General features: G+C 38.5%; 3 protein-coding genes and 1 non-coding gene across 4 annotated transcripts; 1 reads left to right on the top strand and 3 right to left on the bottom strand.

The window, feature by feature from the left end:
• On the bottom strand, positions 1-3,394 carry LOC108225762 (disease resistance protein RPV1). Its single transcript, XM_017400713.2, has 2 exons — positions 1,458-3,394; positions 1-1,111 (listed from the first exon to the last, which is right to left on the bottom strand). The coding sequence occupies exons 1-2, from the start codon at positions 2,396-2,398 to the stop codon at positions 1,054-1,056; spliced, it is 999 nt and encodes a 332-aa protein (XP_017256202.1). The 5' UTR covers positions 2,399-3,394; the 3' UTR covers positions 1-1,053.
• A 705-nt stretch (positions 3,395-4,099) lies between these two features.
• On the top strand, positions 4,100-4,647 carry LOC108225806 (diphthamide biosynthesis protein 3). The gene has a single exon (XM_017400767.2). The coding sequence runs from the start codon at positions 4,181-4,183 to the stop codon at positions 4,430-4,432; it is 252 nt and encodes an 83-aa protein (XP_017256256.1). The 5' UTR covers positions 4,100-4,180; the 3' UTR covers positions 4,433-4,647.
• A 1,715-nt stretch (positions 4,648-6,362) lies between these two features.
• Positions 6,363-6,435, bottom strand: TRNAR-CCU (transfer RNA arginine (anticodon CCU)). The gene has a single exon. It is a non-coding gene; the product is annotated as a tRNA-Arg (tRNA).
• Positions 6,436-10,848: 4,413 nt separating this feature from the next.
• LOC108225741 (B3 domain-containing protein REM20) lies at positions 10,849-15,908 on the bottom strand. Its single transcript, XM_017400680.2, has 6 exons — positions 15,716-15,908; positions 13,476-13,529; positions 12,876-13,229; positions 12,582-12,683; positions 11,440-12,072; positions 10,849-11,268 (listed from the first exon to the last, which is right to left on the bottom strand). The coding sequence occupies exons 1-6, from the start codon at positions 15,719-15,721 to the stop codon at positions 11,008-11,010; spliced, it is 1,410 nt and encodes a 469-aa protein (XP_017256169.1). The 5' UTR covers positions 15,722-15,908; the 3' UTR covers positions 10,849-11,007.

Here is a 15,908-nt window from a genome sequence, read left to right on the forward strand (position 1 = left end):
TTTAAATCAAAACAAAACTTAAAATCCATAGCACTTGTGATTCAGTATTCAAAAGGCTCACGGCTTAAAAGGCAGTGACCAATTATGACATGACAAATTTACAAATACATAATAATCAAATACACAAGTTTAAATCAACTACGGATTAAAGCACTCCACCATCATGCAAACCGTGGCCTCCGAATAATTCACTTTCACCGGCGAATTGAGTCGCATGAACTCAAATATGGTGGGTGACTTCGAACCGACTTTCTCCGACTGACCCGCCTCATCAATTTGGCTCGAACCACTCGACAACATGGTGTGACCCCAGGCTCGTAGCTTCGTTAGCTCGTTTGTCCAGCTGTCCATAACTCCAGGCATTCTTCAATATAATTCCAAGTACTAGTAGTAGAAGTAAAATTCTTTGTAGACTCGAGTGTGTGAGATTTATGTGTGCTTTGGTGTGTGTACAATACTTTGCATATTTATAGACTACTACATGACTACATGTAGATAAAGGAAGTGTTGTAGTATTATATACTTTAATCTAACTACTTGTAAACTAGCAACTCAAACCACTGGTAGCCGGCGGTATCGCCCAGGAAACAGTATTGTAAAGTGTAAACCATGTTCTCTTTCTCTGTGTGCATAGTTTTATTTGCTAGTAACGTCATGTGAGTCTGCTCTCTGTTTTTTGTTTTCTGGTTTTTGTGTCGGCGGTTTTGTTATCGAAATCGAGCTAATTACAATCGAATCAAAAAATTTAAAATTATAACTGAATTGTTGGTTCGATTACGGTTTTCGATCCCAGAACTCACAGTCCTTATTTCAGATTTATCCTAATATCTAGCAGAATCGACAAAAAACGCTATATAATATAGTAAATTGAATATAATAATATTTTTATTGCAGAGGAAAACAAGTAAAATTAAGAATTTAAGCAGAAGATTCATTTCTCTTGTATCATAGTAGAAGCTTATTCCCCGGAACCGCGGAAGGTTTGTTCTACTTCCCACTTTGACAATCGATTTTCTTGTTTGTGGTTTGCATTTGATCCGTTGATGTAATTATTCAAGCAATATGTTGTAGAACAGCTCGAACAACATCCTCAACGATTCTGGCCTCGGACCTGTTATGTATTTATATATTTTGGGCATCAAAATTGTATCCGGATTAGTTTACGGGTAATTTTATAGGATAAATGACTCGCGTAATCGGACTGAATGTGAAGTGCTGAAATTCATCTCGTAAGCTACTTATAAGCCATTCCATCAGAATATAAGACCGCTTATATCAGTTCTTTCATAGAATACTCAACTCTGCCCAAATTAGAAATCAGGATAGCTTAATTCTAGTGTAGATACCTTTAGATGATATTCCGGTCATAATTGTGAAGTGTAGGTTTTAGGCGGAGAGTTTATCATGATCATATTGTATTCTAACAAAAATAATATATTGATAATGATTATACTTACGTAGTATCATCTATAACGACACCTGGAAGCTCCGCGGCTGTACTTAGTGCAACACGACACTTTTCCATAAAATGTGTAGTGCTATTATCCGAGTATTCATAGCTTTCAAGGATAGCATCTCCCAACCTCTCAGCTTCAAGTTGTAAATAATGTGGCTCGACATTGTAAAATAGAGGAATGACCGGTCGGCCAGTCAGTTCTGAATGCTCAATGATGTGTCTTAGCTCCTGGAGAAGCCAAATTGAATGAGCATAATTTTCTGAGAAGATAATGATGTACATCTCAGATGCTCGAATAGCATGATGGAATTCACTTGATATGTTTTCTGTGCTGCTTAGCGGAACCCGAGGACTACCTGCAGTGCGTATTCTGGCCTCACTAAGAGCTTTATATAAATGACTGGTGAAGTTATTTCCAGTGTCTTTGAATCTGAAGCTGAGAAAGAGATCATAAACCAGAGGAGATGGTGGGCTCAAGGGTGGGCTCAAGCGGGAATTAAAATGTGGGGGGCTCAAGCGTTGGCTTGAGGCACGGCTCAAGGTTGGACTTATGTTGGGACTAAAGTGTCGATTGGGGCTAAAACGTTGACTTGAGGCAGGGCTCAAAGGCGGACTTAAGGGGGAATAAAAATGTGGATTGGGACTCAAGCGCTGACTTGAGGCCGGGCTTAAAGGCGGACTTATATAGGATTTAAAGCGTTGACTTGACACGGGCCTTAAGGATGGGCTCAAGCGGGCATTGAATAGTGGCGGGGAGCTAACACGTGGACTTGGTTGGGGCTTGGTGGAGCTGGAACCAGGACCGGACCTGGGGACGCTGTGGGAGGGAGAATGGGAGGCAACCGGAGGGGTTGCTGAAGAGGGAGTTGCAGCCGTAGCTGAATTTTCATCTCTAGTATCCCTACCAAAAAAGGAAACAAAAGAATCGTAAAGCCAACCCATCCCCAGAGAAACTGAAAACTCTGTACGAGATTTTAACTAACTAAACAGTGACCAGGCCAGATTTTTTATGTCAGACACTCGACTTGAATACATGGTTATATAGCAAGTTCCAACTCCATGAACCTGTTAGATTGAGTAGAATAGGGGGCACCTTAAGACTTAAGCTTCGCACTCGATCTAGACGCGTTGGTGAACTTCAATTTGCAAATTAACCATATATAGCATGTTCAGTGTGGTGATAGAGCTTATAGTTGACTAGGTTGCATTCAGAGCGGCAAAGTGTCAACTAAAACTGTCGCAATTCCGTTGATTTGAGTGCGCCACCCGCCCAATTGCAAACGGTCCGGCCCCTATATATGATATATCAGGACCATAATTTTTTTTACGTGCTTGAGATTTTATTACAATTGTCAAATCTAAGCTCAATTACAATAATGCTAATAGACAATTTGTGTAAGAGACATGAGACTGGAAAGATGGAAATGAATCACATAACCGTGTAAGTAAATACCAGTACATAGTGCTCAACTTTAGATTCTTATGAACCGGATCATAAGAATGACACGAAATTAAAAATATCTACAAGCATAATTACCATAAAAAGTTTAATGATAATCAAGGGCTAAAACATTGAACCATCATAGAAAGCGCGGACTCAGAGTAGTAGAATTTCAGATGTAAGTTGTCTCGCATGAACTGAATAATGGTGGGTGATTTTGATTCAACAAGAGTATTTTTGTCGGACCGGACCGACTGATCATCAGCTTGGTTGGAGCCACTTGAGAGTATGGTTTGAGTCTGAGCCCTCAGCTTGGTTAGCTCGTTTGTCCAGCTATCAAAAACTCCTGGCATGCTTGGATGTTCTTATAGTAATTTATAAACTCTCCGTATTTGAGACAAGAACAAGTGAATTGTGGTAATCTTGGAATTTAAGGTGTGTGGGATTCATGTGCAAGATGTAACCAACTATATAGACTACAGAACGTGCAAACTTTACACAACAAATTTTAAAATTAGCAACTCAAGTCTTAAACACTGAAACCACAGCTAGCTGATGGTATCACCAGGAAACAGAATTTACGAACCATGTTCTGTCATCTGTGTGCGCTCTGGTTTTCTAGCATTCAACGGCAAAACTGAAAGCTATACCCAACTTGCTATTCCTTTGTTCAATTCAGTGCAAGTCAAGACAGAAATTACATGATTTTTTTACGTAAAAACAACTTTTGCTTATTAATTTGAAATTAATATAAACACTTCATTTACGATTTAATAATATAGATTCTACCCGTTCTATTTTATATGACCCCGTGTAAAAGAAGTTTTGACATAATATTTTTTTATGATTTTTTGTTTGAATACAAATTTTAAATCCAAATTTTTATAGAAATAGAAAATATGGAAAAAAAAATATTATACTTAAGCTCCTCTAATCTATTTGAAACTCTCTGAATAATCGATCAAATAAATTGAAATGGGGTAGTATATCTAGTGCACTAGTAAACTCGGTTCTCATTTTTATAAAAGAAATTAGATAATAATGGTTTTGTAGCCGAATCTAACTTTTGGATGATAAAATATTACTGCACAAAATTATTTAGAAAAAAAAACTTAGCGAAAAACACCCGTGCATTTAAGAGCAATACCTGCCGAATTGATTCGGTTATGTGTAACACAATAAAATTATAAAACACGTGGACTCTGTATAAAGAAAACAAAGCCCAATAAATACCTCCCCCAAATTCCATCCAAACCCTAATTAGTGGACGGAGGCTGAAAACGATGTCGTACGACGACGTGGAGATTGAAGATATGGAGTGGAACGCAGAGCTCGAAGCCTACACATATCCATGTCCGTGCGGCGATTTGTTTCAAATCACAAAAGAGGATCTTAAACTCGGCGAAGAGATCGCTCGCTGCCCTAGCTGCTCTCTTTTTATCACCGTTATTTATAATATGGAAGATTTCGCCGGCGATAATGATCGCAACAAGAATCTCGAGCCCACAAAACAGCAGCCTGTAGCGGTTGCTTAAAGTTTCAATCTTTGTACGTCTTCATATACGTATGTCTGTTTTATTGAGGAATCTGATTTTTGATGTGTAAGATTAGTAATTAGGGTTTTTCTTTAATTATATTTTTGAATTATCGATGATTATAATTTTGTAGTGGTTGAATTTTTCGGTTATCGACTTATTGTAGTGATATTGTTACGGAATTTAATGAAAATTTGGTTTGGTTAGGCTGACTATTTTGATTGTTTTTTGTTTCGATTAAATGTGTTTGAAATTGAGTTTATGATTGTTTTTTAATAAAATTATATGTATTTTGTGTTGGTAGTATTTCTGATTTTGGCTGGTTGAGTGATGGTAGTAGGTTTTGCGGTAAGTTTATTACTACTGACATTGAAGTGTTTATGTTTATTAAGATCACAATTCTCAGTTGGAATTGCTATATATAAGCTTCGAAGTTATTGAATTTAAGTTTCTAACTTAATGTTAGTTGGATAGGTAGAGAGTTTTAAGTTGGGGTAGTTTGCTGAATCTGTTATAATTGTCAGTCGTTAAAGCAAATTTAAGATAGACCAAACTCATTTAGTGTAATATGCTGAGGAGTTGTGTGCTGAGAAATTGACTTAGGAAAGTAATAGTTGAGGATCTTTCAGAAAGATATATAGAATTTAATTTACTTTATATTCCAGTAGATTCAGGAACTGACCGTGGAAATTTTTCACCACAGGGACTTTTCAGTTGGGAAGGGATGTTGGCAATCAATGTGAATAAGATGTGTAAGTTGGGAAAGGTTAGTAATCCGAGATGGAATTAAACCTTGAACCTCGTCAAGAATGTTTAGAATTTACTGTCTTAATAGGATTTGAAACCAACAGATAAAAACGGTTTAATTAAGCTATTGTTTACCAAGTTCAGTAGTGGTAGACAGTTAGTGGAGGACTGTGGACACGTTGGCTAATGTCAGCTAGACTAAAGACGTAATGTTAGTATGGGCGTATGTAAGAAAATCTTTAAAATGTAGGCATCAATGTAATTTTGAAACCTGCAAAGAAGGTAGCATATTAATTTTGGGAAGGAGTGGCACTGTGGCAGGAGAGGTCCTTATGCTTTAGATGCTAAAGTTTCCTGAATGACTAGAGAATATCAACAATCCGTATTTCATAGTTATTTGCAAGATCAAGATACCACAAGTGAGCCAGGTTTGCTAGGTTTAGGATTCTTGGAGGTTCTTTCCAGTTAACACTGAACGGGGAACTTTAATATTTCGAATTGATTTAGGAGGGAGCCTAGGTATTTTGAATTGATTTAGGAGGGAGCTTAAGAAGTCAGGAAGCTAAATAAGCTGCCTTGATTTGTACAAGTTTATATAGCACATCGACACCACATGTGCCAGGATATTTTATGTGTTTTTGCTGACTGTATACAACTGGAAGGAGTCTTTTGGGAGAAGGGGCATGCAAATTCACTCCTAGGTCCTGTAGTTTTGCCTCGGGTGAGCCTAAAAAACTGGAAACAATCACAATATGAAAAATCTCGGTGACCAATGGTGAGCTTTGGTTTCACAATATGATATCTTTGTACGCTGCATCAAATCTGCACCTCACTCCTTAGCAGCTTGTGCTCGGGAATAAACGCTGCTCAGTAAAAAGAAGTTCACAGTATGATCTGTTTGGCTGCCGCATAAGTAGTTTGATGAAAACAAAATAAATTGCAGTAATTTGATAAAAATTAAGGATATGATCTGTTTGGTTGCTGCATAAGTAGTTTGATGAAAACAAAACAAATTGCAGTATGCAGTTTGATGAAAACAAAACAAATTGCAGTAATTTGATAAGTTAAAAATAAGTTCACAGTATGACCTGTTTGCTGTAATTTGATAAGTATAAGTTTACAATATGATCTTTTTGGCTGCTGCATAAGTAGTTAGAATAATAAACTGAAACAAAACAAATTACGCGCCAGGAAGGGGTCGAACCTTCGACTTTCTGCTTAGGAAACAGACGCTCTATCCACTGAGCTACAGGCGCTTGGTGATTACTTTGAATCTTTTGTTCTTGATCGTTCTATTTCACTCCTACTGCAATATTGCCTTGCAGATTTTTTCATTTCCGATCACCATTGTTAGTTCAATCAAAAATGGGATTGTTCTTTGTCAAAAAAAAAAAAAAAAATGGGATTGTTCTAGGGATCTTGACGGAGAGGTACAGGACCTCCTGGTTGGCATTTTTATGCTTTGCGATAAAAAAACATATTCGATGAAGCCAACCGGTCAAGTGTAGCTTCCACACTATTTATCACAATGGCAGGAAAGTCCCATCCTCGGTAAAAAAAACCAGTAATGAAATTTTATCTTTGTAGTATCACACAGGTTGCTGAGAATTTTTCACAGCAACCTGTAAAAGTGTGTTTGGTGGACCAGGAGCTACATTTTGGAACAAAACCATAAGAAGAAGAGTTCTGGCTGATGACCCAGGTTGCACTTGAGGGACCTGCAGTGAAAAATTTTAGGGACTATGATAGACTCAAAAATCAACCCTATAAGCAGCCAAAGGACCGTAGGGTCTAAGGCCATCTCCCCTTGGAACCCAGCCTACCCTGCAATCCCTATCACGCCTGCTTAGCCTACGAACGAAGACATGTGCCTTCCATCCGTAGCGACACCTGCCCCTATCCCTGTTGACTCACCTGCCTGCCTGTGTAGTAGCTTCAAACAGTCACCAACCCTATAAGCAGTAGATACACCCAGATGGCAGAAGGAGAGGGAAAAGAGGAATGACTCATGAAGAATAAGACATAAAAGGAGAGGAAAAAAGAAGAGAAGGGGGAGAAACAATTAGAACGATCAATTGCACAGATACATACAGATACATATACACAAGAACGGCTCTCCCTCTGGAGAGAGAGAGAAGACAGAAACTAAATCCATCAATTGGCGCCGCCGCCGGGGATCGAAAAGAAAGAGAAACCCGTGAAATTCACCACCATACCACGACGACTAGGAAGAAAACCCTACACGAAGAAAGGTGAGCGAAGAATCGAGCACCTGTATAGCATCACTCCCGTATAGCACCTTCACCATCTCAGTCTTCTCACCACCCGTATAACATCACTCCCTCACCATCTCACTCCCCGAATTTCGATCGCTTCAACCAATATGAAGCTCAACAACGACATCTACAAGAGCAGGTGGATAATTTGGCCGCCTAGATGACCACCTTCATCGGCCAAAACGTTCTTCCTCTAGGTCTCGAGTCTCAGAAAACTCCCACCACTGCCCATATGGCAACCGCAGTCCCCGACATGGACGAAGAGCAAGGTCCAGATCCTCCGACCACTGAAGAGTGCTTTCAAATTCAGCAATCCATTAGATTCTGCTTCCCCGCCACTAACAATTGCTCTGAATATGAAGCCATCTAGCCGGCCTCCGCCTAGCTCACGATCTCAAGGTTGATTGCATACAGGTATACAACGACTTTCAGTTAGCATACAAATAACACATCTGTATGTAAATTTTTTCTACCACCTCATATATCTCACCTTTTCCTTAAGCGTTATCTAACACATAATAAAACAAGGCCATCATACGTAGCCCTACAATCGCTACAGTCCAACAGCAGAGAGCCTACATACATAGCCCATTCTTCGCTATGGCTACTCTGCCACAAGGCCATCATACGTAGCCCTACAATCGCTACAGCCCAACAGCAGAGAGCCTACATACATAGCCCATTCTTCGCTATGGCTACCCTGCCACAAGGCCATCGTACGTAGCCTTACAACCGCTACGGCCCTAAGGTTCACTGCAACCCACACAATCCTACGGGTTTAACATACGTAGCCCACCTTCGCTACGGCCCTAAGGTTCACTACAACCCACACAATCCTACGGGTTTAACATACGTAAGCCAAATTCACTACGGCCATAAGGTTCACTGCAACCCGCACGACCTTACGGGTTTCAACAACGAGCCAACATACATAGCCCTACTCTTGTTATGGCTCTTAAAAGAAAAAAAAACACGAGTACCCTACAATAGCTACGGCTCGTTATAATAAACACTCTATTCCAACTACGGAGTAACCTAAAAGATTACTCCACCATGTTGGCGGTACACTTACCCCGCCTATGATTCTTACAAAGGCTTACACGCCTATGATTCTTACAAAGGCTTACACGCCTACGATTCTTACAAAGGCTTACACGCCTACGATTCTTACAAAGGCTTACACGCCTACGATCTTTACTAAAAATTTAATACGATTCTTACAGGCTTACACACCTATGATCCTTACAAAAAAAATTTATTTTTGCCACAATTCTAACCAACAAATACGAAAAAGAACAGCACAAACTCCACTAAAATTCCCCCAAACTCTTACTCACCCACTGTAGTTTGAAAAGTGGATAGTAATCACGAGATGCTTGCAACTGATGTAGAGATCAAAACAAAGACAAAGTCAGCTCCAAACTCAACTCTGTACACCTAGCTATAAAAGCACATATCTTCCGAATAGAATTCGGCCCTAACTGCCCCAAAGCCAACCTCATATTAACAAACAGTGTATGAATGAACCTATGTAAAGGCAACCGTAAGACTACCCTAAAGTGTTTCAAGGGAATCCCAACCCACGTATCTCCACCTTAATGATATATCATATCACCCACTTCCGGCAACCTCGCCTCATAAGCCTCGGATATCTGAAAAGCCGCTTTTATCACTAGAAAATAAGTTGGATTAAAATTGCACAACATGTTTATATGTTCCAGCTTTCCCAACTCCTCGCTCAAAAAGTCACCTGCAACTACATCCCACTGAGGCTCATAATAACAAGCCACTCCATATGACTAGAAATACTCCTCCCTGAGAAACCCCGCCAGACTTAGCACAAACTTCTCCGCACAATCCAACCATCCCGAAGCATCCCCCAAACGACTACGGACCAAAACTTTCAGCGCCTTAGCTTTCTTTCTAACTGGAATTTCTACCTCCTCCACTTTCTCCTTTCCTTTTTTTACAGACATCTCCCCCACTTTTTGTTTGAAACCCACGACATGAGCCCGCCTACAAGACAACTCATTTATGGGAACATTCTCGCTCGAGGATTTCCCTCCGCTTTTAGATCCCCCTTCACTACTCTCTGTCTCCGAACTGTCCCCATCCGAACCCTCCCCTACACTACTGGAAGCGGACAACAACTGATTCTCCGAATCAGGAGCACTAGCTTCAACTTCTTCCCCAGCTTCCCTCTTACTCTAAACCATGTCTTCTCCCTGTAATATCTGCAGGAAAACCACAGACACGTTCAATATCCCCCAAATGAACCCATTAACCTCCAAAAAAACCCACATACATTCTAAGAAAATCTATGAGAAGAAACGAAAAATTCCTCCGAATTCTCATCCAAAACACGCTCCACAGAAGGAGAACAACATAGAAATTTTGCCCCTAAAAGAAACCCCTCCACTTGCGCTTAAAAACCACTTTTTCCCCCTAAAAAAAATAAATATCAAAATATAAACAAACCCACTTAAGAGCCCTCTTTTTATCATCTATTTATTTATTAATTCATTCATTTTTACTTCTACTTTTACATAACTCAGGCGGTATCGAATCCCGCTCCCCAAACGACGCCTCCTAAAGAAGGCTCCCCCACCACGAGGGCAAATGATAGACTCAAAAATCAACCCTATAAGCAGCCAAAGGACCGTAGGGTCTAAGGCCATCTCCCCTTGGAACCCAGCCTACCCTGCAATCCCTATCACGCCTGCTTAGCCTACGAACGAAGACATGTGCCTTCCATCCGTAGCGACACCTGCCCCTATCCCTGTTGACTCACCTGCCTGCCTGTGTAGTAGCTTCAAACAGTCACCAACCCTATAAGCAGTAGATACACCCAGATGGCAGAAGGAGAGGGAAAAGAGGAATGACTCATGAAGAATAAGACATAAAAGGAGAGGAAAAAAGAAGAGAAGGGGGAGAAACAATTAGAACGATCAATTGCACAGATACATACAGATACATATACACAAGAACGGCTCTCCCTCTGGAGAGAGAGAGAAGACAGAAACTAAATCCATCAGACTATGATATCTTTCAACGGAAAAATCACTTATTCTAGAATTTTTATCATCAAGCGATTTTTTCCGCTGTTCGTATGTCGCTAATAATTGATTGTCGTGGACATTATCCTATGATCAATGCTCATTACAACAACTATAAGTTCCGTAAACACAACAATCATCTCCGCCCAGGATGAGAAACGATTGGAATCATCAGTGAGACTTTGCTTGAACTATAAAAAAGTGTTTTCAAGCAACTTATGTTTGAAGAATCAGTAAATGTAGTTCCACTAGCAGAGTGAAGCCACTGAATGACAGAACATCTAAGAAGACGGCGAGCAAATCAGACTTGTTAGTACTACGTGTTAACAAGCTTAAGGCTTTAATGATCTTATCTCTGGAACTTGATTAAAATGACAAATCTGATGAAGTAATTACTTGTCATGACAGCATACATGTAATCCAAAACTACTAAAAGCTTTAAAAACTTAGTCTTCCCTACACAAAGTGCTAGTTCCTCCTCATCTTCATTTCTTGACTACCATGATCCAGCCCTTACGATAGTCATCTGCAGAAAAAGGCCTTCTTCGCCATCTCCTGGAACAAATTCACAAATGCACCTGTCGTCTAGCTGCAGATTGTTCCACTTGCAAATCGGCCTCCATCCTTTAGAAAGCACTGTTCTGCCATCCTTCCAAACTTTTACCTCTGTCTTCCATCTCCTCCCGTGTTTGACAAATATACAAAGATCTTTTGGAAGTTTGAGGTTGAAATCTTTGATCACATCGGAGGGAACAAACTGCAGCAACAGACAGCAGTGAACATAATTACATTCAAGCACAAATACTTACTAGTTACTATTTCAAGTTTTAAAACTGGAATCAGCAATCTTTATTCAAATCTGATCAGCATTCACTAAAACCTCTTTCAGGTTTAATGATAATGTATAATGATAATGTGCAAGTCTTACCAAATCACTACGACGAGATGGAAGGATCTTTGCAACAAAATAAGGATTCTTAGGCCTCTCAACTATTCCAGATTTAAAAATGGCATCTTCTTCATTTGTTTCAACATCCTTGACAGATACCTCCTCATCGACATCTTCTCCTTCCACATCTTCGTCGCCATCAAAGTTATCATCATCGTAGTCATAACCAGCATCCTCACCAACATCCTTCTCATCCTCCAACACCACATCATTGTCACCTTCATCGTCCTCATCACCATCATTTTCATCATTGACATCACTAAAAGAATTGTCAGAATCAGCATACTTTTTCTCAGAAGTTTCTGCTTCTCTGTCAAAACCTTCTCCATATTCCTCCTCTATTTTAAAACTTAAAATTTTCGCTTCCTTCTCGCACATACTAGTGCCAAAGTGCTTAAAGTCGAACGTGCATTTACCATCGTATTGGAAAACCAAGAAATCTCCAAGGTGGACATCATTCTGTTCCACAAACTCTGGCCAACCATTGTCAAAAGAGTACTGATTTCTGCTTTTGGTTGTTGTTACAGTCCAAACATAACTCTTACGATTCCTCAGAAATGCAGTATGTGCTATCTTTCCTTCCAAATATTCTGTGAAAGCCAAAGGAATGTTCTGCAACAAATTACAGAGACAATGTTATCAGTGCATACAGATAGCAGTTTTACTAAACATTTCAAGATATCTATACATCTATTGATTAGCTTGCTTATGTATCTATATGGATACGAGTTTATCATATGTTTCATTTGTGTCCAAGGCCTTGTATATGTTTTCAGCTCCCTTGGCTCTTTGGTGCAGTGTTACCAGTGTATAACAATATGATCTAAATCATGTCTCTGTAGATAACCCTTTGCCTGTTATTAACTGTTTAAATCATTACCTTGATCAAATATTTCAAACAGCTTACCTATCAATTCTCTGTAAAGAAATTTTATCTTTCACATATGTCTGTTTTCATTTTGGTAAGATCAGTAGTATGTCTTAACCTTCTCTTTTACGATTTCTTTGCAGTATAGTATATAAATCTTAAAGGGAGACTAATAAAAACAAAAAAACAAAGCGAAAATGTGACGAAAAAATGAAACCAAGGCGAAAAAATTGAGAAATTCAAGAACAGGTACCAGTCTTCGGTGGGCTTCTTCAGTTATGAATGCTTTAAAGAATGCTGGGATTTTCTTGCTTGGCTCTTTTCCATAATCTTGATATTGTTGTTCTTTCTTGCCCTAAAAAACAGGTATTATTAGTACTACATAAAGCAAAGCAAACAGAACCTAGTATCTCCAGGTCAGGAACTTTTATAATTATTGATAAATATTCAAAACCAAACATCAGGCAAAAGAGAGTTGTTAACAACAAGAAAAAAAACCATCTGGATGATAAAGTTCATGTTGTAAATAAGCTTAAATGTCCATTACCCGCAGCACATGATTATCCTTGCCATATTTTCTTGGCCTTCCTGGCTTCCTTTTTCCATTAGGAGTACCAATAGTTTCAAGCTGTTCTTTATTCTCTGGCACCCTCTCCAATCCCGAAGGTTCGAAAACTTGAACATGGAAGCTCGAGACTCCATCAAAACAGAAAACTAGGAAGTTGCTCATAGTTATGTTATTTGACAGCAAAAAACCCTTCAGACCTTCTTTCATAGCCATTTTTTCATTGTCGTCATCACAGACAACAATCTTAAACCAAGGACCAGATGACACCTTCAAATATATAACACAAGGATATCTTTCTCCAATCATTCCCTTAAAGACTGCAGGAATCCGTCGCTATGTGTACATTCAGACATTGGAAACAACAGTTTATACATGTTAGTAATAGAGATCAATTGTTTAAATTCCAAAAGCCAAAACAAAATTTTCTGATATTTGACCAAGATAAAAAACAACATACTTGTGAGTGAGTGATCATTATATATTGAGATCTATAGCTTAATCTTTACTTTTTTCTAAATTTTTAAGATTAAGTGATATTTGTTACATTCATGGCACCATAATTTTTTTTGAAAAACTTACATGGTGCAGAAGTGTGAAAAAGGACGGCCCATTGTCTGAAAAAGCACTCGCCATCTGCAAGAAATTATAAATATATTAGAAGTGCATAAAAGTAAATCATGAACAATTACATCCACACAAGTTAGCTTACCATCTAAATACATATATTTTTCATATTTTACCTTAGCTTCAAACAGAACCAACAGACTTGCACATAAAATTCTCTTTGCATTCCCAATAGTAATATATGCATAGGTATGTATCACACTTAACAGACACTTCGTCAAAAATGGTTGAACGCGGGTTACTACAGGAGAGGCAGGAGAGGATGAGAGAGGTCCTACTTTAGATGCTAAAAGTTTCCTGAATGACTAGAGGATATTAACAATCTATATTTCATAGTTATTTGCAAGATCAAGATACCACAAGTGGGCGAGGTCTGCTAGGTTTAGGACTCATGGAGGAGCTTTCCAGTTAACACGAAACGTGGAACTTAGGTATCTCAGTATTGATTTAGCAGGGAGCCTAAGAAGGCAGGCAGCTAAATAAGTAGCCTTGATTTGTACAAGTTTATACAACACATCCACACCACATACGCCAGGATTCTTTATGTGTTTTTGTAGACTATATACAATTGGAAGGACTCTTTTTTTGTGAGGGGGCATGCAAATTTACACCTAAATCTTGTAGTTTTACCTCAATGAGCCTCAAAAACTGGCGGAACAATCACAGTATGAAAAATCTCAGTGAGCAATACTGAGATTTAGTTTCACAATATATTATGTTTGCCCATCACTCCTCGGCAACTTGTGCTCTAATTTGATTAACCGAACTTCATAATATAAATTGTTGGCTGCTGTATAAGTAGTTCGATAACAACAAAACAAATTGCAGTAATTGGCTCACAATATAATCTGTTGGCTGGTGCATAAGTAGTTTGATAAAAACAAAACAAATTGCAGTAATTTGATCAAAATAAGTTTGAAATATGATCTGTTTGGCTGCTGCATAAGTAGTTTAATGAAAACAAAACAAAGTGTTTGAGAAATTTCTTTTATATTTTACCTTTGCTTCAAACAGAACCAACAGACTTGCACATAAAATCCTCTTTGCATTCCCAATAGTAATATATGCATAGGCATGTATAATATTCAACGGATACTTTATTAAAAATGATTGCGCGTGGGTTTAAATCCTCTAGCTGTTGAATTTGTCATTTTTTTTGGGGTATTCCCAGTAATAAAATATCTATGCACTTTTCCAAAGCAATTAATAATTAAGTAAAATATATGTGTGTGACCTTGCTGAAATCTTTTGGTTGTCAGGGAATAGGGTGTTTTAGTTCTACTTATGGGGTTGTAACTTGTAACGTGAAAACCCTAGGCCTTCTTTTCCCCCTATGGTTTCAAATTTTTAAGAAGTCATACTGTAGGTTAAGGAATTTTGATTCTGCACCTGGAGTTGGAGATGATTCCTAGAGTATAAACTGCTGGTTCTGTTCGAAAAGATGTACTACCATATAAAAGTTTTACCAAGTGAAAGGCTTCTGTTGGAGTATGTAAAGATTATAGAAGCGCGCAAATGAGCCACTTCATATGGCAGATATAGGGGATCTGGGTATCAAGACATTGTTACCAGGTTTCAGGTACTTGAGGCTGACAGAAATCTGTGCAGCGGGCATGGGTGAAGGTATAACTAGTAAATTTGTAGGAATTAGCTCAACGACTGTGCCAAGAGATCACTTGCCAAATACTGTGTAAGGGAGAAATCTTTTAGTGGTCGTCTTTACAATTTGACATGCAATCTTCTTTAACCTGACTCATCACTCATCCTTCACCTCTTTTGAATTCACTGGTACCTACTCTGAAGAGTTACTTTAATATTATCTATTCAGTTTTTATATAAAATTTCTTTAGCCAAAGGATACACGATACTCTCCAGGTTACTGTACTTGTAAAATCACAAATGATTATGTTGAGATCAAAGACAGACAAGCAACAAGCTGCGAGCTAAATACTCTATACAAGAACCCATAATAAAGCCCTGATCACTGAAGCGTACAAAAAACTCATTTAAGGAATACAATAATTTGCAGAAAGAAGCACACAAAAAAGCATATATGCACCCAATTACCAAATGATTGACATAAGAGCTAAATAATCAAATTTGAACAAGATACAAATTAAAGTCTGGAAAAATTATAATCAAAATCAAGGGATTTCATATTTTAGCAAAGAAGTCGAAGCCAAGAGAAAACTTACGGCCATAATCCAGAAGAAAGTTGTTAAGCAAGATAATATAACTTTAAGAAATTAACCCAAACTTTTTCGAGTTTGAACCCAGATCTTGAGAAATGGAGGAGAGTGTGTGGTCAGTAGTGCATGTATAGTTGAACTGAATACAGCAGAATTCTGTGATAAACCAGCTATAAAATGGAATAACCTCAAAAGATTT

Source organism: Daucus carota, chromosome 6 (assembly GCF_001625215.2).
Source record: "Daucus carota subsp. sativus chromosome 6, DH1 v3.0, whole genome shotgun sequence".
Taxonomy (NCBI): Eukaryota; Viridiplantae; Streptophyta; class Magnoliopsida; order Apiales; family Apiaceae; genus Daucus; species Daucus carota.